The 22,751-nt window shown below is 46.8% G+C and overlaps 2 protein-coding genes and 1 long non-coding RNA gene across 35 annotated transcripts in view; 1 reads left to right on the forward strand and 2 right to left on the reverse strand.

Moving 5' to 3' along the window:
• LOC118379967 (metal transporter CNNM4) overlaps window positions 1-4,090 on the reverse strand; it is a 52,827-nt gene extending 48,737 nt beyond the window's left edge. For both annotated transcript variants that reach the window (XM_052525428.1, XM_052525427.1), the window contains exon 1: window positions 1,043-4,090. In XM_052525428.1, the coding sequence (XP_052381388.1) occupies window positions 1,043-2,456 (1,414 nt within the window). In that variant the 5' untranslated portion in view covers window positions 2,457-4,090. The remainder of the gene's footprint in view (window positions 1-1,042) is intronic.
• A 131-nt stretch (window positions 4,091-4,221) lies between these two features.
• Window positions 4,222-22,751, reverse strand: part of sec14l7 (SEC14-like lipid binding 7) — a 29,233-nt gene continuing 10,703 nt past the window's right edge. The window contains exons 5-12 of the mRNA XM_052525429.1: window positions 22,536-22,724; window positions 19,704-19,799; window positions 17,527-17,587; window positions 17,101-17,184; window positions 16,485-16,591; window positions 10,897-11,039; window positions 10,145-10,317; window positions 4,222-7,714 (exon numbers count right to left, since the gene is read on the reverse strand). Coding sequence (XP_052381389.1) covers window positions 7,584-7,714; window positions 10,145-10,317; window positions 10,897-11,039; window positions 16,485-16,591; window positions 17,101-17,184; window positions 17,527-17,587; window positions 19,704-19,799; window positions 22,536-22,724 — 984 coding nt within the window. The 3' untranslated portion in view covers window positions 4,222-7,583. The remainder of the gene's footprint in view (window positions 7,715-10,144; window positions 10,318-10,896; window positions 11,040-16,484; window positions 16,592-17,100; window positions 17,185-17,526; window positions 17,588-19,703; window positions 19,800-22,535; window positions 22,725-22,751) is intronic.
• Window positions 14,048-16,478, forward strand: LOC127931783 (uncharacterized). Of its 32 annotated transcripts, XR_008142986.1 has the most exons (6): window positions 14,048-14,316; window positions 14,393-14,468; window positions 14,600-14,675; window positions 14,752-15,229; window positions 15,328-15,523; window positions 15,720-16,478. It is a non-coding gene; the product is annotated as an uncharacterized LOC127931783 (long non-coding RNA). The 32 variants fall into 32 exon arrangements; XR_008142958.1 differs by adding an exon at window positions 15,573-15,621 and having other exon boundaries at window positions 14,048-14,547; window positions 14,600-15,229; XR_008142965.1 differs by adding an exon at window positions 15,573-15,621 and having other exon boundaries at window positions 14,048-14,547; window positions 14,600-15,229; window positions 15,328-15,474.

Raw genomic sequence — 22,751 nt, forward strand, 5'->3', positions numbered from 1 at the left:
GAGTGAGTGACGATAGCAGCCCTAAGACTGAGTGACGATAGCAGCCCTGAGAGTGAGTGACGATAGCAGCCCTAAGAGTGAGTGACGATAGCAGCCCTAAGAGTGAGTGACGATAGCAGCCCTAAGAGTGAGTGACGATAGCAGCCCTAAGACTGAGTGACGATAGCAGCCCTAAGAGTGAGAGACGATAGCAGCCCTAAGACTGAGTGACGATAGCAGCCCTAAGAGTGAGAGACGATAGCAGCCCTAAGAGTGAGTGACGATAGCAGCCCTAAGACTGAGTGACGATAGCAGCCCTAAGACTGAGTGACGATAGCAGCCCTAAGAGTGAGTGACGATAGCAGCCCTAAGAGTGAGTGACGATAGCAGCCCTAAGACTGAGTGACGATAGCAGCCCTAAGAGTGAGAGACGATAGCAGCCCTAAGAGTGAGTGACGATAGCAGCCCTGAGAGTGAGAGACAATAGCAGCCCTAAGAGTGAGAGACGATAGCAGCCCTAAGAGTGAGTGACGATAGCAGCCCTAAGAGTGAGAGACGATAGCAGCCCTAAGAGTGAGTGACGATAGCAGCCCTAGCCCAATGCTCTCCCCCCGTGTGGCCCTACTTTCCTAAATGACAACAGAACTGAAATGACAACAGAATGGACCAACAACTAATTATGGCAAAGTTCCTGGAGAGTTATAGGTATAGACTTCTGTTCCAGGCCAGCACTAACACAGCTGATTCAACTAATCAACCAGGTGTGAATAGTGCAGGTCTAGAACAAAAACCTATTCCCTGTAGCTATCCAGAGACAGAGTTGATGACCCCTAGATTGTGATGTGTCACAGTTGTTTCCTGCCATGACAACTGGGTTGAGATATTCCACTCATCAATACAGCCAGTGGCACATCTGTCTCTGTGTCAGTGTGTGTGTGTGTGTATATGAGTGTATTGATTATGGGGAGTGACGGATGCATTATAAATAGTTTTCCACACATCAACCCTGTATGTAAATAGGATGTATGACACATGCTTCCCCCGACCCTCCAGATATACACACCTTTCTTGAACTCCTCCAGCATGGAGTCCAGCCGTGTGTCGTGGAACACAAAGTGGACTGGGTGGTTGTAGAACTTGGTGATGGTCTTCAGGGTGGTGCAGTCGTCAGGGTCCACGAACGCCAGGTCCTTCACATACAGGATGTCCACGATGTTGGAGCGCTCGTCGTCGAACACGGGGATACGCGTGTAGCCGCTCTCCATGATCTCTGACATGGTGTTGAAGTCCAGGACCGTGTCGTTCTGGATCATGAAGCAGTGGGCCAGAGGAGTCATCACGCTCTCCACCGTCTTATTCCGGAGTTCCAGCGCTCCTTGGATCATGTTGAGCTCCTCTTTGACCAGGTCGTTGTACGGTTCCGTCACCCTGAGCATCTCCACCAGCTTCTCGCGGTTATACACAGTGCCAATCTCCTGGCCTAGGAGCACGTCTAGGAGCTTGCTGACGGGGAAGGAGAGGGGGAAGGTGAGCAACATGAAGAACTTGGTCACCTGGATGGTGTTGGCGCCCACCGCCAGCCCGTGGCGAGAACACAGCGCCTGGGGGACTATCTCACCGAAAATCACAATACCCACTGTGGAGGCAACCACGGCGCCCAGCCCAGAGCCTATCAGGTCATCCAGGAGGATGGTGAGTGTGGTATTGACCAAGACGTTACCAAGCAACAGAGAACAGAGAAGGTAGTTCCCCTTGCTGCGGATGGGCTCAATTTTGCGGGCATATTTCTTCTCCTTCTCTGAGCCACAGCTCTGGACTATACGTAGCTCCATGGGGTCCAGAGCCATGAGCCCCAGGTTCAGCCCGCTGAACATTCCAGACAGCACCAACAGACAGCAGATGAGGATGATCTGGAACCACAGGGGGAGGAGAGTTTTTTCCCCCTCTACCACCCGCAGTCTCCCGTCGCTATCCCCGAGCAGAGCCCACCTACCATCAGCCAAACTCCTGATGCACAGCCCATAATCCTTGTGCGGCTCGCTCTTACGAAGCGGTTTAATGTTTATGCTGAGTACCCCCGTGGTCCCCCGGCTACTGATGTTCATGTAGTTTGCGATGCTGAAGTCTTTTGTGAAATCAACACAAGTGCTGTTAGGTGTGTCGTCAATAACGTTATTATTTCCCCCATCCTCGCTCCCATCCCCTCGTTCTGTGAAGCGTATCTGAGCCCAGGTGCCCGAGTTGAGCTGCACTCCGTAGAACCGGAGCTGCACTGTGCTCTCCTCCGTTAATTGGATGACCCCATCGTCAGTGGTCGAGGCCGGTTTGTCGCTCCTCTCCAGCCGCATACCGAGCACCTGGCTCCCGCTACTGCGGACACTCGAAGTGGCTGTCTCGGTGCGTCCCCCCACTGCACTCCAAAAGAAAACGATTAGAGTCAGAACGTAGCCTTGCTGCCCGCTCCATTCTGTCGCCATGTTTGTTTCACTGTACTGGCGACCTGGGTGCTGACGTCACTACTCATCTCCCTCCAGCCTCGCTCCTATTACCATAATAACCCTAACGCACCGCCTATCGGAAACGGCAGGTATAGCCATACACACGTACACGTGTGTAACATACTGTTGGGGTTCAGCACAGGAGGTTGGTGGCACCTTCATTGGGGAGGACGGGCTCGTGTTAATGGCTGTCGTGGAATTGGTGGGATAGTATCAAAAACATTAAACACATGGTTTCCATGTGTTTGATGCTATTCCGTTGACTCCGTTCCAGCCATTATCACGAACCATCCTCCCTTCCCCTTGACGTTCACATGTTGTTGTGTTACAGTCTGAATTGAAAATGGATTAAATAGATTTTTCTCTCACACCCATCTACACACAAAGTGAAAACATGTTTTAAGCACTTACAGTTGACCAGGGCAGCTCTAGCAGGGCAGCAATTTGACGAACTGACTTGTTGGAAAGGTGGCATCCTATGACAGTGTCACTGAGCTCTTTAGTAAGGCATTGTCAATAAGAATTTGTTCTTAACATTCTACTGTCAATGTTTGTCTATGGAGATTACATTTTCAACAACGGGTGTGTCTGAAATAGTTGAAGGGGTGTCCCCATACTTTTATATATAGTGTATGTACTTTGAGTTCATGTTAGCCAGACTAATTATGTAGACCTATAGTGTACACACATTTTGGACTGAGCAATTTTAGTGTTTGCTCATTTCATTCTGTATCTTATCATTTATTAGGCTAACCGTTATGATTGTGTTTATAGCCCATACATAGGCTTTATAGTCCCCTCAAATGGTCTACAAGAAAGAACATTATAACATTGCGCCTAATCAATGATCCATGTCTTGCGTCTTGATATCAGCCCAAAGCATATTATCCCTAATTAAATTGAATTTTGCCATAAAGGACCAAGGCAATGTGGCAGAGTGAACCCTGCGGTTTATAGACAGTCAAAGACCCAGCTGTTATGTAAAGGGTCGGCACACTGCATCTCTCTGGCTCTGGCGGCCAGGGACCGCAGTGTGGGCAACAGTGGGTCTCAGTTCAATTTAAGTTTCAACCAAAAGACCCTGTCTAAAAGTTGTTGTCTTTTAGATGGGATTCAGAGTTGAAGACCACTCAACCAAACCAAAGATGTGCATGATGTGGTAACGTCTGTGCTCAGTGGCAAAGCAGATGGATAGTCGATGGTCATTCGTGTCACTGAGACAGTTGCAGTCAGTGTTACTGATGCAATTCACCGCCGGCGGTCACTGGTAGATGTGACTATGAGCTGATTGTCTCTCAATCTCTTAAGGGATGGATGGGTCAAAAACAAAGGGTGGACAACAACGACATCAACAACAAAACGTGTTAAAGTTTTATGCTCCACGTGCATTTTTAAACAGACTAAAATATGAATAAAAAAACAATTTAGGCTAAAAGGCTTAATGATTGAAATAATCTAATCTCTTATAAAAAAAAAAGAAACCTATGCTTTAGGCTATTCAATTTGTGCGTACCAGTTTTAAATATGTCACCGTGTAGTAGCCTAGTGAGGTAGATGTGACTTAATTCTCTGCTTTTCCATGATCTAAAAAAATTAAATTACTTTTCCGTGACCTAGAGCTACGTAAACAATAACACGATACTGTAGAAATCACGGTTGTGTTTTATCCAATGATAGTAGTTTTTATGCGATCTTATATTGCCATCTAGTGGACAAAAACGGAATATCCCTGATTGGGAAGCGCTTTTAAAATAGAGCAGTCAAATAACATTTATTCTTCAAAAAAATAATCATGGTACAAGAACATTTAAAATGTCATGATTCTACAAAAGTTGAATATTATGAACATAATTCTGATCAAGAAACATCTTAAACATTTTCAGGATTCAACTTGCATTTTGAAAATAAAGATTTTACGATTATGAGAGATAGCCTTTCTAGAATGACTGATCTATTGACAATGAGTGCATCTTAACATTGTGTAAGAATCATCTCTTTAGGGTTGCTATAATAGTACAACAACCTATATATGTAGCCCATCTATCGTCTGTCAATTAATACAATTGTTAATGAAACTGTTAATGAGGCATCGTTAGTGAAAACACTAAACTATATTCATTGCTCCACTTCATAATCATTCCTTCATTCCTTCCACATGCACCGTTTGTCTTTTTACATTGAACTAATGTATCCTATATGACAAAGTGTCTTTTCTGTGCTGAAAACTGTCGCTATTCCATTCACATAATACTATAAAACAAAGACGTATAGTCCTAACTCAAACCTAACATGACTCTTGTACAAAATGCTTGTACAGATCCTTTTTTCTAGAAAAGCATTGGAAAATGTCCTGTCATAATAGCTAATGCTCATAACTGAGAACAGTGGTGTTTAAACTGCACTGTATACTCTACGTTGCTATCTTCACTCCCCCAGAACTCATATTCCTGTGTTTGTGTGTGATGCCAGATGTCTGGCCCCTCTCTCCTGGGGCTCTGTGTCTGTCTGACAGTACGTGTGTGTGTGTGTGTGTGTGTGTGTGTGTGTGTGTGTGTGTGTTACTCCAGCTTTCCATCCCCTCTGACACTCCTAGGGCTCTGTGTCTGTCTGTCAGTACGTGTGTTTTGTGTGTGTGTGTGTGTGTGTGTGTTACTCCAGCCGTCCACCCCCTCTGATACTCCTAGGGCTCTGTGTCTGTCTGTCAGTACGTGTGTGTGTGTTGTGTGTGTGTGTTACTCCAGCTTTCCATCCCCTCTGACACTCCTAGGGCTCTGTGTCTGTCTGTCAGTACGTGTGTTTTGTGTGTGTGTGTGTGTGTGTGTGTGTGTGTGTGTGTGTGTGTGTGTGTGTGTGTGTGTGTGTGTGTGTGTGTGTGTGTGTGTGTGTGTGTGTTACTCCAGCCGTCCACCCCCTCTGACACTCCTAGGGCTCTGTGTCTGTCTGTCAGTACGTGTGTTTTGTGTGTGTGTGTGTGTGTTACTCCAGCCGTCCACCCCCTCTGACACTCCTAGGGCTCTGTGTCTGTCTGTCAGTACGTGTGTTTTGTGTGTGTGTGTGTGTGTGTGTGTGTTTCTCCAGCCGTCCACCCCTCTGACACTCCTAGGGCTCTGTGTCTGTCTGTCAGTACGTGTGTTTTTGTGTGTGTGTGTGTGTGTGTGTGTGTGTGTTACTCCAGCCGTCCACCCCCTCTGACACTCCTAGGGCTCTGTGTCTGTCTGTCAGTACGTGTGTTTTGTGTGTGTGTGTGTGTGTGTGTGTTACTCCAGCCGTCCACCCCCTCTGACACTCCTAGGGCTCTGTGTCTGTCTGTCAGTACGTGTGTTTTGTGTGTGTGTGTGTGTGTGTGTGTTACTCCAGCCGTCCACCCCCTCTGATACTCCTAGGGCTCTGTGTCTGTCTGTCAGTACGTGTGTGTTGTGTGTGTGTGTTACTCCAGCTTTCCATCCCCTCTGACACTCCTAGGGCTCTGTGTCTGTCTGTCAGTACGTGTGTTTTGTGTGTGTGTGTGTGTGTGTGTGTTACTCCAGCCGTCCACCCCCTCTGACACTCCTAGGGCTCTGTGTCTGTCTGTCAGTACGTGTGTTTTTGTGTGTGTGTGTGTGTGTGTGTGTGTGTGTGTGTGTGTGTGTGTGTGTGTGTGTGTGTTACTCCAGCCGTCCACCCCTCTGACACTCCTAGGGCTCTGTGTCTGTCTGTCTGTCAGTACGTGTGTTTTGTGTGTGTGTGTGTGTTACTCCAGCCGTCCACCCCTCTGACACTCCTAGGGCTCTGTGTCTGTCTGTCAGTACGTGTGTTTTGTGTGTGTGTGTGTGTGTTACTCCAGCCGTCCACCCCTCTGACACTCCTAGGGCTCTGTGTCTGTCTGTCAGTACGTGTGTTTTGTGTGTGTGTGTGTGTGTGTTACTCCAGCCGTCCACCCCCTCTGATACTCCTAGGGCTCTGTGTCTGTCTGTCAGTACGTGTGTTTTGTGTGTGTGTGTGTGTGTGTGTTACTCCAGCCGTCCACCCCCTCTGACACTCCTAGGGCTCTGTGTCTGTCTGTCAGTACGTGTGTTTTGTGTGTGTGTGTGTGTTACTCCAGCCGTCCACCCCCTCTGACACTCCTAGGGCTCTGTGTCTGTCTGTCAGTACGTGTGTTTTGTGTGTGTGTGTGTGTTACTCCAGCCGTCCATCCCCTCTGACACTCCTAGGGCTCTGTGTCTGTCTGTCAGTACGTGTGTTTTGTGTGTGTGTGTGTGTGTTACTCCAGCCGTCCACCCCCTCTGACACTCCTAGGGCTCTGTGTCTGTCTGTCAGTATGTGTGTTTTTGTGTGTGTGTGTGTGTGTTACTCCAGCCGTCCACCCCCTCTGATACTCCTAGGGCTCTGTGTCTGTCTGTCAGTACGTGTGTTTTTGTGTGTGTGTGTGTGTGTGTTACTCCAGCCGTCCACCCCCTCTGATACTCCTAGGGCTCTGTGTCTGTCTGTCAGTACGTGTGTTTTTGTGTGTGTGTGTGTGTGTGTGTGTTACTCCAGCCGTCCACCCCCTCTGACACTCCTAGGGCTCTGTGTCTGTCTGTCAGTACGTGTGTTTTGTGTGTGTGTGTGTGTTACTCCAGCCGTCCACCCCCTCTGACACTCCTAGGGCTCTGTGTCTGTCTGTCAGTACGTGTGTTTTTGTGTGTGTGTGTGTGTGTTACTCCAGCCGTCCACCCCCTCTGACACTCCTAGGGCTCTGTGTCTGTCTGTCAGTACGTGTGTTTTGTGTGTGTGTGTGTGTTACTCCAGCCGTCCACCCCCTCTGACACTCCTAGGGCTCTGTGTCTGTCTGTCAGTACGTGTGTTTTGTGTGTGTGTGTGTGTGTGTTACTCCAGCCGTCCACCCCCTCTGATACTCCTAGGGCTCTGTGTCTGTCTGTCAGTACGTGTGTTTTGTGTGTGTGTGTGTGTGTGTTACTCCAGCCGTCCACCCCCTCTGATACTCCTAGGGCTCTGTGTCTGTCTGTCAGTACGTGTGTTTTGTGTGTGTGTGTGTGTGTGTTACTCCAGCCGTCCACCCCCTCTGATACTCCTAGGGCTCTGTGTCTGTCTGTCAGTACGTGTGTTTTGTGTGTGTGTGTGTGTGTGTTACTCCAGCCGTCCACCCCCTCTGATACTCCTAGGGCTCTGTGTCTGTCCGTCCGGCAGTAGAACATTGACAGTATAGCTGATCTTCTTCGACTGCAGCACGCTGTAGGTGTTGTCAAAACGCAGCACGTCTACACACAGGACACAATACAGAATTACTACTGTGTATCTGTCTGGCTGTATGTGTGTATCTGTCTGGCTGTATATGTGTATCTGTCTGGCTGTATGTGTGTATCTGTCTGGCTGTATGTGTGTAACTGTCTGGCTGTATGTGTGTATCGGTCTGGCTGTATGTGTGTATCGGTCTGGCTGTATGTGTGTATCTGTCTGGCTGTATGTGTGTATCTGTCTGGCTGTGTGTGTGTATCTGTCTGGCTGTATGTGTGTATATGTCTGGCTGTATGTGTGTATCTGTCTGGCTGTATGTGTGTATCTGTCTGGCTGTATGTGTGTATATGTCTGGCTGTATGTGTGTAACTGTCTGGCTGTATGTGTGTATTGGTCTGGCTGTATGTGTGTATCGGTCTGGCTGTATGTGTGTATCTGTCTGGCTGTATGTGTGTATCTGTCTGGCTGTATGTGTGTATCTGTCTGGCTGTATGTGTGTATCTGTCTGGCTGTATGTGTGTATATGTCTGGCTGTATGTGTGTATCTGTCTGGCTGTATGTGTGTATCTGTCTGGCTGTATGTGTTTATCTGTATAGCTGTATCTGTTAGTGTGAGTGTCTATTTGTTTGTGCATGTGTATACAGTGCATTCAGGAAAGTATTCAGACCCCTTCACTTTTTCCACATTTTGTTGCATTACAGCCTTATTCTAAAATGCATTAAATCGTTTTTCCCCCTCATCAATCTACACCCCATAATGACAATGCAAAAAACATTTTTTCATATAACTGAAATATCACATTTACTCAGTGCTTTGTTGAAGCACCTTTGGCAGCGATTATAGCATTGAATCTTCTTGGGTATGATGCTACCAGCTTGGCACACCTGTATTTGGGGAATTTCTCCCATTTTTCTCTGCAGATCCTCTCAAGCTCTGTCAGGTTGGATGGGGAGTGTTGCTGCACAGCTATTTTCAGGTCTCTCCAGAGATGTTTGATCGGGTTCAAGTCCGGCCTTTGGCTGGGCCACGCAAGGACATTCAGAGACTTGTCCCGAAGCCACTCCTGCATTGTCTTGGCTGTGTGCTTTTGGTCGTTGTCCTGTTGGAAGGTGAACCTTCGCCCCAGTCTGAGGTCCTGAGAGCTCTGAAGCAGGTCTTCATCAAGGATCTCTCTGTACTTTGCTCCATTCATCTTTGCCTCGATCCTGACTAGTCTCCCAGTCCCTGTCACTGAAAAACATCCCCTCAGCATGATTTAGCCCCACTATGCTTCACCATAGGGATCGTATTGGCCAGGTGATGAGCAGTGCCTGGTTTCCTCCAGATGTGGCACTTGGAATTCAATCTTGGTTTCATCAGACCAGAGAATCTTGTTTCACATAGTCCGAAAGTTCTTTAGGTGCCTTTTGGCAGACTCCAAGCGGGCTGTTGTGTGCCTTTTACTGAGGAGTGGCTTCCGTCTGGCCACTCTACCATAAAGGCCTGATTGGTGGAGTGCGGCAGAGATGAATTCCTTCTGGAAGGTTCTCCCATCTCCACAGAGGAACGCTGGAGTCAGAGTGAAAATCGGGTTCTTGGTCACCTACCTGACCAAGGCCATTCTTCCCCGATTGCTCAGTTTGGCCGTGCGGACAGCTCTAGGAATGGTGGTCTTGGTGGCTCTAAACTTCTTCCATTTAAGAATGATGAAGGCCACTGTGTTCTTGGGGACCTTCAATACTGATGATCTTTTTTGTTACCCTTCCCCAGATCTGTGCCTCGACACAATCCTGTCTCAGAGCTCAACTGACAATTCCTTCGACCTCATGGCTTGGTTTTTGCTGACATGCAACTGTCAACTGTGGGACCTTATATAGACAGGTGTGTGCCTTTACAAATCATGTCCAATCAATGGATTTTACCACAGGTGAACTCTCAAGGATGATCACAGGTGAACTCTCAAGGATGATCAATGGAAACAGGATGCACCTGAGCTCAATTTCAAGTCTAATAACAAAGGGTCTGAATACTTATTTAAATGAGGTATTTCTGTTTTTTATTTTTATAAATGAGCAAAAATGTCTAAAAAATTGTTTTTGCTTTGTCATTATGTGGTATTGTGTGCAGATTGATGAGGATTTTGATTTATTTAATCAATTTTAGTATAAGGCTGTAACGTAACAAAATGTAGAAAAAAATAAGGGGTCTAAACATCTTTGTTTGTATGTGTTCATCTATGTGTGTGTGTGTGTATCTGTGTGTTTCTCTACCAATGTGTGTGTGTGTGTGTGTGTACCACTGGAGGTTGGTGGCACCTTAATTGGGGAGGATGGACTCGTGGTAATGGCTGGAGCGGAATGAGTAGGATAGTATCAAATACATCAAACACAGTTTGATACCATTCCATTCGCTCTGTTCCAGCCATTATTATGAGCCGTCCTCCGCTCAGCAGCCTCCATTGGTGTGTACTCACAAGTTCCAGGCTCGTGGCAGGTGAGTGAGCGGTCCTCTGGGACCATGTGTGAGTTGTAGCGTTCACTAGGCACCACCTGCAGCATGTCCCCCACCTTCTGAGCCCCACCCCCCTCCTGGGTCCGCATGAACACCCCAAAGCCTATGTCTGCCCCATCACTGGCAAACTGCCACCTAGAGAGGAGAGGGTGGAGGAGGAGATGGAGGGAGAAGGGGGAGGAGAGGGAGAGAGGAATGGAGGGATGTGGGGAGATAGAGGGAAGGAGGAAGGAAGATGGACGAGAAGAGAGGAGGGGAGGTGTTACTCCACGTGACATCTTTACCAGGGCTGCATCTCAATAGTGTAAAGTGGCTTCCTCTCCTTCATCTGCACTGATCTGAAATCACCACTGGGTAGGAGAAATCAATATGGAAGACACCCATGTCAGTTTGGGGTCAGGGTTTAACTCTAGTGTGTTTGGTCAGACTTAAAGCTGGAATCCTTAATGGTGAAACTGCCACGTCCGTTTGGGATATTACAACAACTAAGAAGTTACTACAAACAACAAACACTGTTGTTTTCCCTCAGGCATCATTGCATGAGAGATAGAACACAATAAGTACTGCAGATTTTTTGTTTGTTTCAGCAACAAAAACAACAAAGGCGAACAGTAACACGGTTTCACCTTATGCGGATTTCAGCTTTAAGGTCAAAGATTACAGCCAGGTTTGGGAAGTAAGGTAAGTCAGTTGTCAGGGTTAAAGTTTGGTTACCTGAGGATGCTGCTGGGGGTGGTGATGTCATACTCCAGTGTGAAGGCGGAGCCTCGGCTGATGGTCACACTGTTGTCGTACTGGACCTTGACCATATTGTCCTGAACATAGTACGACCTGGGCACCGTACCACCATAGTTTATCTACCACCACAACACACACATCAATTCATGCACAAACACCTCTCTCTCTCTCTCTCTCTCTCTCTCTCTTTATCTCTCTCTCTCTCTCTCTCTCTCTCTCTCTCTCTCTCTCTCTCTCTCTCTCTCTCTCTCTCTTTCTCTCTCTCTCTCTCTCTCTCTCTCTCTCTCTCTCTCTCTCTCTCTCTCTCTCTCTCTCTCTCTCTCTCTCTCTCTCTCTCTCTCTCTCTCTCTCTCTCTCGATGTGTAAAGGGAGCATAAATCAGCATTAATATGGGTTGTATTTACAATGGTGTTTGTTCTTCACTGGCTGCCCTTTTCTTGCGGCAACAGGTCACAAATCTTGCTGCTGTGATGGCAAACTAAAGTATTTCACCCAGTAGATATGGGAGTTTATCAAAATTGGATTTGTTTTTCAAATTCTTTGTGGGTCTGTGTAATCTGAGGGAAATATGTGTCTCTAATATGGTCATACATTTGGCAGGAGGTTAGGAAGTGCAGCTCAGTTTCCACCTCATCTTGTGGGCAATGTGCACATAGCCGGTCTTCTCTTGAGAGCCAGGTCTGCCTACGACGGCTTCTCTCAATAGCAAGGCTATAGCAAGAGTCTGTGGTCACTAAAGATCCCATGGCACTTATCGTAAGAGTAGGGGTGTTAACCCCGGTGTCCTGGCTAAATTTCCAATCTGACCATCAAGGTCACCTAATCATCCCCAGCTTCCAATTGGCTCATTCATCCCCCTCCTCTCCCCTGTAACTATTCCTCAGGTTGTTGCTGTAAATGAGAATGTGTTCTCAGTCAACTTACCTGGTAAAATAAGGGTTAAATAAAACAACAACAAAAAACACTTATTGCTTTCCTTAATTCTGGGCCAGTCACTGTGTACTCTCTGTTTAGGGCCAGTCACTGTGTACTCTCTGTTTAGGGCCAGTCACTGTGTACTCTCTGTTTAGGGCCAGTCACTGTGTACTCTCTGTTTAGGGCCAGTCACTGTGTACTCTCTGTTTAGGGCCAGTCACTGTGTACTCTCTGTTTAGGGCCAGTCACAGTGTACTCTCTGTTTAGGGCCAGTCACTGTGTACTCTCTGTTTAGGGCCAGTCACTGTGTACTCTCTGTTTAGGGCCAGTCACTGTGTACTCTCTGTTTAGGGCCAGTCACTGTGTACTCTCTGTTTAGGGCCAGTCACTGTGTACTCTCTGTTTAGGGCCAGTCACTGTGTACTCTCTGTTTAGGGCCAGTCACTGTGTACTCTCTGTTTAGGGCCAGTCACTGTGTACTCTCTGTTTAGGGCCAGTCACAGTGTACTCTCTGTTTAGGGCCAGTCACTGTGTACTCTCTGTTTAGGGCCAGTCACAGTGTGCTCTCTGTTTAGGGCCAGTCACAGTGTACTCTCTGTTTAGGGCCAGTCACTGTGTACTCTCTGTTTAGGGCCAGTCACTGTGTACTCTCTGTTTAGGGCCAGTCACTGTGTACTCTCTGTTTAGGGCCAGTCACTATGTACTCTCTGTTTAGGGCCAGTCACTGTGTACTCTCTGTTTAGGGCCAGTCACTGTGTACTCTCTGTTTAGGGCCAGTCACTGTGTACTCTCTGTTTAGGGCCAGTCACTGTGTACTCTCTGTTTAGGGCCAGTCACAGTGTACTCTCTGTTTAGGGCCAGTCACTGTGTACTCTCTGTTTAGGGCCAGTCACTGTGTACTCTGTTTAGGGCCAGTCACTGTGTACTCTCTGTTTAGGGCCAGTCACTGTGTACTCTCTGTTTAGGGCCAGTCACTGTGTACTCTCTGTTTAGGGCCAGTCACTGTGTACTCTCTGTTTAGGGCCAGTCACTGTGTACTCTCTGTTTAGGGCCAGTCACAGTGTACTCTCTGTTTAGGGCCAGTCACAGTGTACTCTCTGTTTAGGGCCAGTCACAGTGTGCTCTCTGTTTAGGGCCAGTCACTGTGTACTCTCTGTTTAGGGCCAGTCACTGTGTACTCTCTGTTTAGGGCCAGTCACTGTGTACTCTCTGTTTAGGGCCAGTCACTGTGTACTCTCTGTTTAGGGCCAGTCACTGTGTACTCTCTGTTTAGGGCCAGTCACTGTGTACTCTCTGTTTAGGGCCAGTCACAGTGTACTCTCTGTTTAGGGCCAGTCACAGTGTACTCTCTGTTTAGGGCAGGTCACAGTGTGCTCTCTGTTTAGGGCCAGTCACTGTGTACTCTCTGTTTAGGGCCAGTCACTGTGTACTCTCTGTTTAGGGCCAGTCACTGTGTACTCTCTGTTTAGGGCCAGTCACTGTGTACTCTCTGTTTAGGGCCAGTCACTGTGTACTCTCTGTTTAGGGCCAGTCACTGTGTACTCTCTGTTTAGGGCCAGTCACTGTGTACTCTCTGTTTAGGGCCAGTCACTGTGTACTCTCTGTTTAGGGCCAGTCACTGTGTACTCTCTGTTTAGGGCCAGTCACTGTGTACTCTCTGTTTAGGGCCAGTCACTGTGTACTCTCTGTTTAGGGCCAGTCACTGTGTACTCTCTGTTTAGGGCCAGTCACAGTGTACTCTCTGTTTAGGGCCAGTCACAGTGTACTCTCTGTTTAGGGCCAGTCACAGTGTGCTCTCTGTTTAGGGCCAGTCACAGTGTGCTCTCTGTTTAGGGCCAGTCACTGTGTACTCTCTGTTTAGGGCCAGTCACTGTGTACTCTCTGTTTAGGGCCAGTCACTGTGTACTCTCTGTTTAGGGCCAGTCACTGTGTACTCTCTGTTTAGGGCCAGTCACTGTGTACTCTCTGTTTAGGGCCAGTCACAGTGTACTCTCTGTTTAGGGCCAGTCACTGTGTACTCTCTGTTTAGGGCCAGTCACTGTGTACTCTCTGTTTAGGGCCAGTCACTGTGTACTCTCTGTTTAGGGCCAGTCACTGTGTACTCTCTGTTTAGGGCCAGTCACTGTGTACTCTCTGTTTAGGGCCAGTCACTGTGTACTCTCTGTTTAGGGCCAGTCACTGTGTACTCTCTGTTTAGGGCCAGTCACTGTGTACTCTCTGTTTAGGGCAAGTCACTGTGTACTCTCTGTTTAGGGCCAGTCACTGTGTACTCTCTGTTTAGGGCCAGTCACTGTGTACTCTCTGTTTAGGGCCAGTCACTGTGTACTCTCTGTTTAGGGCCAGTCACAGTGGACAGGTATTCTGGGCCAGTCACAGTGGACAGGTAGTCTGCCACTGTGTACTCTCTGTTTAGGGCCAGTCACAGTGGACAGGTATTCTGCCACTGTGTACTCTCTGTTTAGAGCCAGTCACAGTGGACAGGTATTCTGGGCCAGTCACAGTGGACGGGTATTCTGCCACTGTGTACTCTCTGTTTAGGGCCAGTCACAGTGGACAGGTATTCTGGGCCAGTCACAGTGGACAGGTATTCTGCCACTGTGTACTCTCTGTTTAGGGCCAGTCACAGTGGACAGGTATTCTGGGCCAGTTGTGTACTCTCTGTTTAGGGCCAGTCACAGTGGACAGGTATTCTGGGCCAGTCACAGTGGACAGGTATTCTGGGCCAGTTGTGTACTCTCTGTTTAGGGCCAGTCACAGTGGACAGGTATTCTGGGCCAGTCACAGTGGACAGGTATTCTGCCACTGTGTACTCTCTGTTTAGGGCCAGTCACAGTGGACAGGTATTCTGCCACTGTGTACTCTCTGTTTAGGGCCAGTCACAGTGGACAGTTATTCTGGGCCAGTCACAGTGGACAGGTATTCTGGGCCAGTCACAGTGGACAGGTATTCTGCCACTGTGTACTCTCTGTTTAGGGCCAGTCACAGTGGACAGGTATTCTGGGCCAGTCACAGTGGACAGGTATTCTGCCACTGTGTACTCTCTGTTTAGGGCCAGTCACAGTGGACAGGTATTCTGGGCCAGTCACAGTGGACAGGTATTCTGCCACTGTGTACTCTCTGTTTAGGGCCAGTCACAGTGGACAGGTATTCTGGGCCAGTCACAGTGGACAGGTATTCTGGGCCAGTCACAGTGGACAGGTATTCTGCCACTGTGTACTCTCTGTTTAGGGCCAGTCACAGTGGACAGGTATTCTGCCACTGTGTACTCTCTGTTTAGGGCCAGTCACAGTGGACAGGTATTCTGCCACTGTGTACTCTCTGTTTAGGGCCAGTCACAGTGGACAGGTATTCTGCCACTGTGTACTCTCTGTTTAGGGCCAGTCACAGTGGACAGGTGTTCTGCCACTGTGTACTCTCTGTTTAGGGCCAGTCACAGTGGACAGGTGTTCTGCCACTGTGTACTCTCTGTTTAGGGCCAGTCAAAATGGACAGGTATTCTGCCACTGTGTACTCTCTGTTTAGGGCCAGTCACAGTGGACAGGTATTCTGCCACTGTGTACTCTCTATTTAGGGCCAGTCACAGTGGACAGGTATTCTGCCACGGTGCACTCTCTGTTTAGGGCCAGTCACAGTGGACAGGTATTCTGCCACTGTGTACTCTCTGTTTAGGGCCAGTCACAGTGGACAGGTATTCTTCCACTGTGTACTCTCTGTTTAGGGCCAGTCACAGTGGACAGGTATTCTGCCACTGTGTACTCTCTGTTTAGGGCCAGTCACAGTGGACAGGTATTCTGCCACTGTGTACTCTCTGTTTAGGGCCAGTCACAGTGGACATGTGGTCTTCCACTGTGTACTCTCTGTTTAGGGCCAGTCACAGTGGACAGGTATTCTGCCACTGTGTACTCTCTGTTTAGGGCCAGTCACAGTGGACAGGTATTCTGCCACTGTGTACTCTCTGTTTAGGGCCAGTCACAGTGGACAGGTATTCTGCCACTGTGTACTCTCTGTTTAGGGCCAGTCACAGTGGACAGGTATTCTGCCACTGTGTACTCTCTGTTTAGGGCCAAATAGCATTCAAATAGTTTGCTCTGTGTTTTGGTAAATTCTTTCCAATGTGTCAAGTAATTATCTTTTTGTTTTCTCATGATTTGGTTGGGTCTAATTGTGTTGCTGTCCTGGGGCTCTGTGGGGTCTCTTTGTGAACAGAGCCCCAGGACCAGCTTGCTTAGGGGACTCTTCTCCAGGTTCATCTCTCTGTAGGTGATGGCTTTGTTATGGAAGGTTTGGGAATCGCTTCCTTTTAGGTGGTTGTAGAATTGAAAAGCTTTTTTCTGGTCTCAGCCTAGTTCTGCTCTGCATTTGGTGTTTTACGTTGTACAAGGAGGATATTTTATTATCAAAATAATGCATGCAGTCTCAATTTGGTGTTTGTCCCATTTTGTGAATTCTTGGTTGGTGAGTGGGCCCCAGACCTCACAACCATAAAGGGCAATGGGTTCTTTAACTGATTCAATTATTTTTAGCCAAATCTTAATTGGATGTCGAACTTGATGTTCCTTTTGATGGTATAGAATCCCTTCTTGCCTTGTCTCTCAGATCGTGCACAGCTTTGTGGAAGTTACCTCGCTCCCTCCCTCCCTTTTTCTCACCATGGTTCGACAGCGAGGGTCACCATCAGGGTCAGTAAGGGTTCCTCCGTACGCCACCGGGAGTTGCTCCGGGTCAATGTGCTTAAGTAACACCTCCTGCCAGTTAGCTAGAGACGGAGAGAGGGGGAAAAGAGAGGGGGAGAGAAAGACAGGGGAGGTTCAAATGTTTGTTACAGCTGTACACTTGGCCCACCACCACCTGATGTGAGATTGCCCCCTAATGGCGAGAAGTGACATCTCAAAACGATACAGACCAGGGCTCTGCAACCCTGTTCCTGGACAGCTACCCTCCTGTAGGACAGCTACCCTCCTGTAGGTTTTTGCTCCAACTGTTGTTACTACCTGTTGTAACTAACCTGATTCAGCTTATCAACCAATTAGATTAGGGTTGGAGTAAAAATCTACAGGACGGTAGCTCTCCAGGAACAGGGTAGGAGAGCCGTGGACTAGACAGGAGAGCCCTGGACAGACACATACCATGTCAAAGAGCAATATTAGGTGATATTTTCTCATTTACAGAAACCATATTCCAATAGTCCATATTGATAAGAAAAATACCTCACATATACTGTAACTGCTCCCTAGTGTGTAGTATATATAGGAACACAGTACTCACATCCCAGAATGATGATCTTGTGACGTGTCTCTTCACTCAGGAAGTGTTTGACCAGGTTGTAGGCCATCGGGAATAGCTTAGGAGCTGCAGGGAGAGAGAGGCACTATAAATACACACCCGGACGCACGCACAACACAGGAGGCTGCTGAGGGGAGGACGGCTCAAAAATAATTCTGCTCCAGCCATTACCACAAGCCCGTCCTCCCCAATTAAGGTGCCACCAACCTCCCGTGACATTTTATTGATAGATATTGTAAGACATAGATACACACACACACACACACACACACACACACACACACACACACACACACACACACACACACACACACACACACACACACACACACACACACACACACACACACACACACAAAAACATGCACTCATACACACATACAAACATGCAGAATCTAGATGACTCACTCTTGATGAGAAACACCCTCTTGAGTCCTTCAGGATAGTTCTCCTCAAACATGGTAAGAATCTGCAACATTATTTGCGAGGGACAGCCAGCCAGCAACAGACAGACAACAGCCCACACAGACAGACGGCCAGCAAGACAGACAACAGCCAGCCAGACAGACACTTTGTTTTTCAGACATTTCTATTCATGGTGGTCTCACCCATAGAGATGCATAAACACTAAAAGATGAGGGTTCCCCAAGGGATCTTAAGGAAGGGTGATGGTTCTATGTGGAGCCATAATTACTCAAATAACCCTTTGAGTTCTGTTCTTCAATGGTTCTTTAAAGTTCACAAAAGGGTTCTTTGCTCTTTTAGTGATAATTAAATGTAGGCGAGGTGGCTCATTACAATATATATAATATAATATGACTGACCAGAATAAAAACCTGTATGGTTCTTCTACAGGATCTACAAAGAACCTTTCAGATTGAGAAAGGTTTTTTATAAACTCAGCAAAAAAAGAAACGTCCCCTTTTCAGGACCCTGACTTTCAAATATAATTCATAAAAATCGAAATAACTTCCCACATCTTCATTGTAAAGGGTTTAAACACTGTTTCCCATGCGTGTTCAATGAACCATAAACAATTAATGAACATGCACCTGTGGAATGGTCGTTAATACACTAACAGCTTACAGATGGTAGGCAATTAAGGTCACAGTTATGAAAACTTAGGACACTAAAGAGGATTTTCTACTGACTCTGAAAAACACCAAATGAAAGATGCCCAGGGTCCCTGCTCATCTGCGTGAACGTGCCTTAGGCATGCTGTAAGGAGGAATGAGAACTGCAGATGTGGCCAGGGCAATAAATTGCAATGTCCGTACTGTGTGACGCCTAAGACAGCGCTACAGGGAGACAGAATGGGCAGCTGATCTTCCTCGCAGTGGCAGACCACGTGTAACAACACCTGCACAGGATCTGTACATCCGAACATCACACCTGCGGAACAGGTACAGGCTGGCAACAACAACTGCCCAATTTACACCAGGAACACACAATCCCTCCATCAGTGCTCAGACTGTCCGCAATAGGCTGAGAGAAGCTGGATTGAGGGCTTGTAGACCTGTTGTAAGGCAGGTCCTCACCAGACAACACTGGCAACAACGTCGCCTATGGGCACAAACCCACCGTCGCTGGACCAGACAGGACTGTCAAAAGGGGCTCTTCACTGTCTCACCAGGGGTGATGGTCGGATTCGCGTTTATCGTCGATGGAATGAGCGTTACACCGAGGCCTGTACTCTGGAGTGGGATCGATTTGGAGGTGGAGGGTCCGTCATGGTCTGGGACGGTGTGTCATAGCAACATCGGATTGAGCTTGCTGTCATTGCAGGCAATCTCAATGCTGTGTGTTACAGGGAAGACATCCTCCTCCCTCATGTGGTATCCTTCCTGCTGGCTCATCCTGACATGACCCTCCAGCATGACAATGCCACCAGCCATACTGCTTGTTCTGTGTGTGATTTCCTGCAAGACAGGAATGTCAGTGTTCTGCCAGCGAAGAGCCTGGATCTAAATCCCATTGAGTACGTCTGGGACCTGTTGGTTCGGAGGGTGAGAGCTAGGACTATTTCCCCCCCAGAAATGTCTGGGAACTTGCAGGTGCCTTGTAAGAGCGGGGTATCATCTCACAGCAAGAGCTGGCAAATCTGGTGCAGTCCATGAGGAGGAGATGCACTGCAGTACTTAGTGCAGCTGGTGGCCACACCAGATACTGACTGTTACTTTTGATTTTGACACCCCCTTTGTTCAGGGACACATTATTCAATTTCTGTTAGTCACATGTCTGTGGAACTTGTTCAGTTTATGTCTCAGTTGTTGAATCTTGTTATGTTCATACAAATATTTACACATGTTAAGTTTTCTTTAAATAAATGCAGTTGACAGTGAGAGGATGTTTCTTTTTTTGCTGAGTTTAGAACCCTACTACATAACGTTTCCATAAAGAACCATAAAACAGGGTTCTATATAACCCCAAAAGGGTTGTAACCATAGCAGAATCCATTTTTGGGTTGTATATAGCACCAAAAAGGTTGCTGCTATGGTTACAAGCCAAAGAACCCATATCTGGTACTATTTAGAACCATTATGTGTATATATTATGTTCTAATCTATTTAATTCAGTGGGCTCACCTCTCCATAGGCCTCTAAAGCAGGCTTCCACAGGTGCTTCAGGCCCAGTCCCTCACAGTCATAGATCAGGGTTATCGTCTCCACATTAACGCCCAACTGAGAGAGGGAGAAGGAGAGGAGGTGGGGAGGGATGGGGAGGGGAGAGAGAGAGCGAGAGAGAGTGAAAAAGGGGTGGGGGATATTTTTAAGAGCGTTTTAGGTCAAACCTCTCGTTCTTCTATATAATAATAATAATAACAATATTATACACCATTTAGCAGACACTTTTATCCAAAACGTCGTACAGTCATGGGTGCATACATTTTATGTATGGGTGGCCCTAGCGGGAATCAAACCCACAACTCTTGGTGTTGCAAAAATCTCTTTAATGAATGTCTGTCTGTACTGTCTCTGGCACTGTAATAAATAAAGCCTTATCTTATTGAATATATATGTAATAAATCATACTCAGTCAAAGCTTCTCTGTCTGCTTCTGGCATTCTGAGATTAGAATAAAGGCCTGTCATACTGTAATACATATTCCACATTTCGTGTGATACATTCAAAATCGATTAAATATATATATTTTCTCCCTCATCTGCACACAATACTCCATCATGACAAAGTGAAAACATGTTTTTAGAAATGTTTGAAAACGTATTGAAAGAATCTCATCTACATACACTACAAGGCCAAAAGTATGTGGACATCGCTTCAAATGAGGAAATTTGGCAATTTCAGCCACATCTGTTGCTTACAGATGTATAAAACCGAGCAGCCATGCTATCTCCATAGACAAACATTTGCAGTAGAATGGCCTAATCAATGTGGCATCATCATAGGATGACACCTTTCCAACAAGTCAGTTTGTCAAATTTCTGCCCTGCTATAGCTGCCATGGTCAACTGTAAGTGCTGTTATTGTGAAGTGGAAACGTCTAGGAGCAACAACGACTCAGCCGCGAAGTGATAGGCCACACAAGCTCACAGAACTGGACTGCTGAGTGCTGAAGCGCTAGGTGCATAAAAATCATCTGTCCTCAGTTACAACACTCACTACCGAGTTCCAAACTGCCTCTGGAAGCAGTGTCAGCACAAGAACTGTTCGTTAGGAGCTGAAATGGGTTTCCATGGGAAAGCAGCCACACACAAGCCTAAGATCACCATGCGCAATGCCAAGTGTCGGCTGGAGTGGTGTAAAGCTAGCAGCCCATTAGTTGAAGTGAATGGAAATCTTAACCCTACAGGATACAATCACATTTTAGACGATTCTGTGCTTCCAACTTTGTGGCAACAGTTTGGGTAAGGCCCTTTCCTGTTTCAGCATGACAATGCCCCCGTGCACAAAGCAAGGTCCATACAGAAATGGTTTGTCGAGATCTGTGTGGAAGAACTTGACTAGCCTACAAAGTGCCCAGACCTCAATCCCATCAAACACCTTTGGGATGAATTGGAACGCCGACTGCGAGCCAGGCCTAATCGCCCAACATCAGTGCCCAACCTCACTAACGCTCTTTTGGCTGAATGGAAGCAAGTCCCCACAGCAATATTCCAACATCTAGTAGAAAGCCTTCCCAGAAGAGTGGAGGCTGTTATAGCAGCAAAGGGGGGACCAACTCCGTATTAATGCCCATGATTTTGTAATGAGATGTTCGACGAGCAGGTGTCCACATTGTATTTTAGGTTATTGTCCTGCTGAAAGGTGTATTTGTCTCCCAGTGTCTGTTGGAAAGCAGACTGAACCAGGTTTTTCTCTAGGATTCTGCCTGTGCTTAGCTCTATTCAGTTTCTTTTTAACCTAAATACTCCCTTGTCCTTGCCGATGACAAGCATACCCATAACATGATGCAGCCACCGCCATGCTTGAAAATATGAAGAGTGGTATTCAGTTATGTATTGTGTTCGATTTGTCCCAAATACTGTATAATGCTTTGTATTCAGGACCAAACGTTCATTGCTTTACCACATTTTTTGCAGTACTTTAGTGCCTAGTTGCAAACAGGATGCATGTTTTGGAATATTTTTATCCTGTACATGCTTCTTTCTTTTCAATCTGTCAATTAAGTTCGTATTGTCAAGTAACTACAATGTTGTTGATCCATCTTCAGTTTTCTCCTATCATAGCCATTAAACTGTTTTAAAGTCACCACTGATCTCAATGGCCGAAATCCCTGAGCAGTTTCTTTCCTCTCAGGCAACTGAGCAAGGAAGGACTCCTGTTTCTTTGTAGTGATTGGGTGTATTGATACACCATCCAAAGTACAATTAATAACTTCACCATGCTCAATGGGATATTCAATGTCTACTTTTTATTTGTACCCAACTACAACTAGGTGCCCTTCTTTGCGAGGCACTGGAAAATCTCCCTTGTCTTTGTGGTTGAATTGGTATTTAAAATGCACTGTTTGTCTGAAGGACCTTACAGATAAACTGTATGTGTGGGGTGTAGAGATGAGGTAGTCATTCAGAAATCATGTTAAACACTATTACTGCACACAAAGTGAGTCCATGCAACTTATTATGTGACTTGTTAAGCACATTTTTACTCCTGATTGTATATAAGCTTGCCATAAAAAAGGGGTTGAATACTTATTGACTCAAGACATTTGAGCTTTTCATTTGTAAAATTAATTTGTCAAAATGAAAAAAATAATAATAATTCCACTTTGACATTGTGGGGTATTGTGTGTAGGCCAGTGACAAAGAATCTACATGTAATCCATTTTATATTTAGGCTGTAAAACAAATAACTGTGGAAAAAGTCCAGGAGTGTGAATGCTTTCAGAAGGCACTGTTTGTGCTCAATTCTGTTAATATTGACATACATATAAGAGCAGGTTAGTTCAAAGTGTACCTTCTCTGTCTGTTTCTGACACTCTCTGCGGAGCATTTCTGTGTCTCTGATCTTGGTCCTCATGAAGTCCTGTTTGGTGCAGGACAGCAGCAGACCTTTGGGGTCCAGGGGCCCAATGACATCGTACCAGATGGGACTTCCCTCGAGGTCGTACCCACACATCCCCCCGGACACATACCGTTCGATCACCTGGGGAACCACATCATACAGTCAGAC

The sequence above is a fragment of the Oncorhynchus keta genome, chromosome 9, assembly GCF_023373465.1.
Source record: "Oncorhynchus keta strain PuntledgeMale-10-30-2019 chromosome 9, Oket_V2, whole genome shotgun sequence".
NCBI lineage: Eukaryota > Metazoa > Chordata > Actinopteri > Salmoniformes > Salmonidae > Oncorhynchus > Oncorhynchus keta.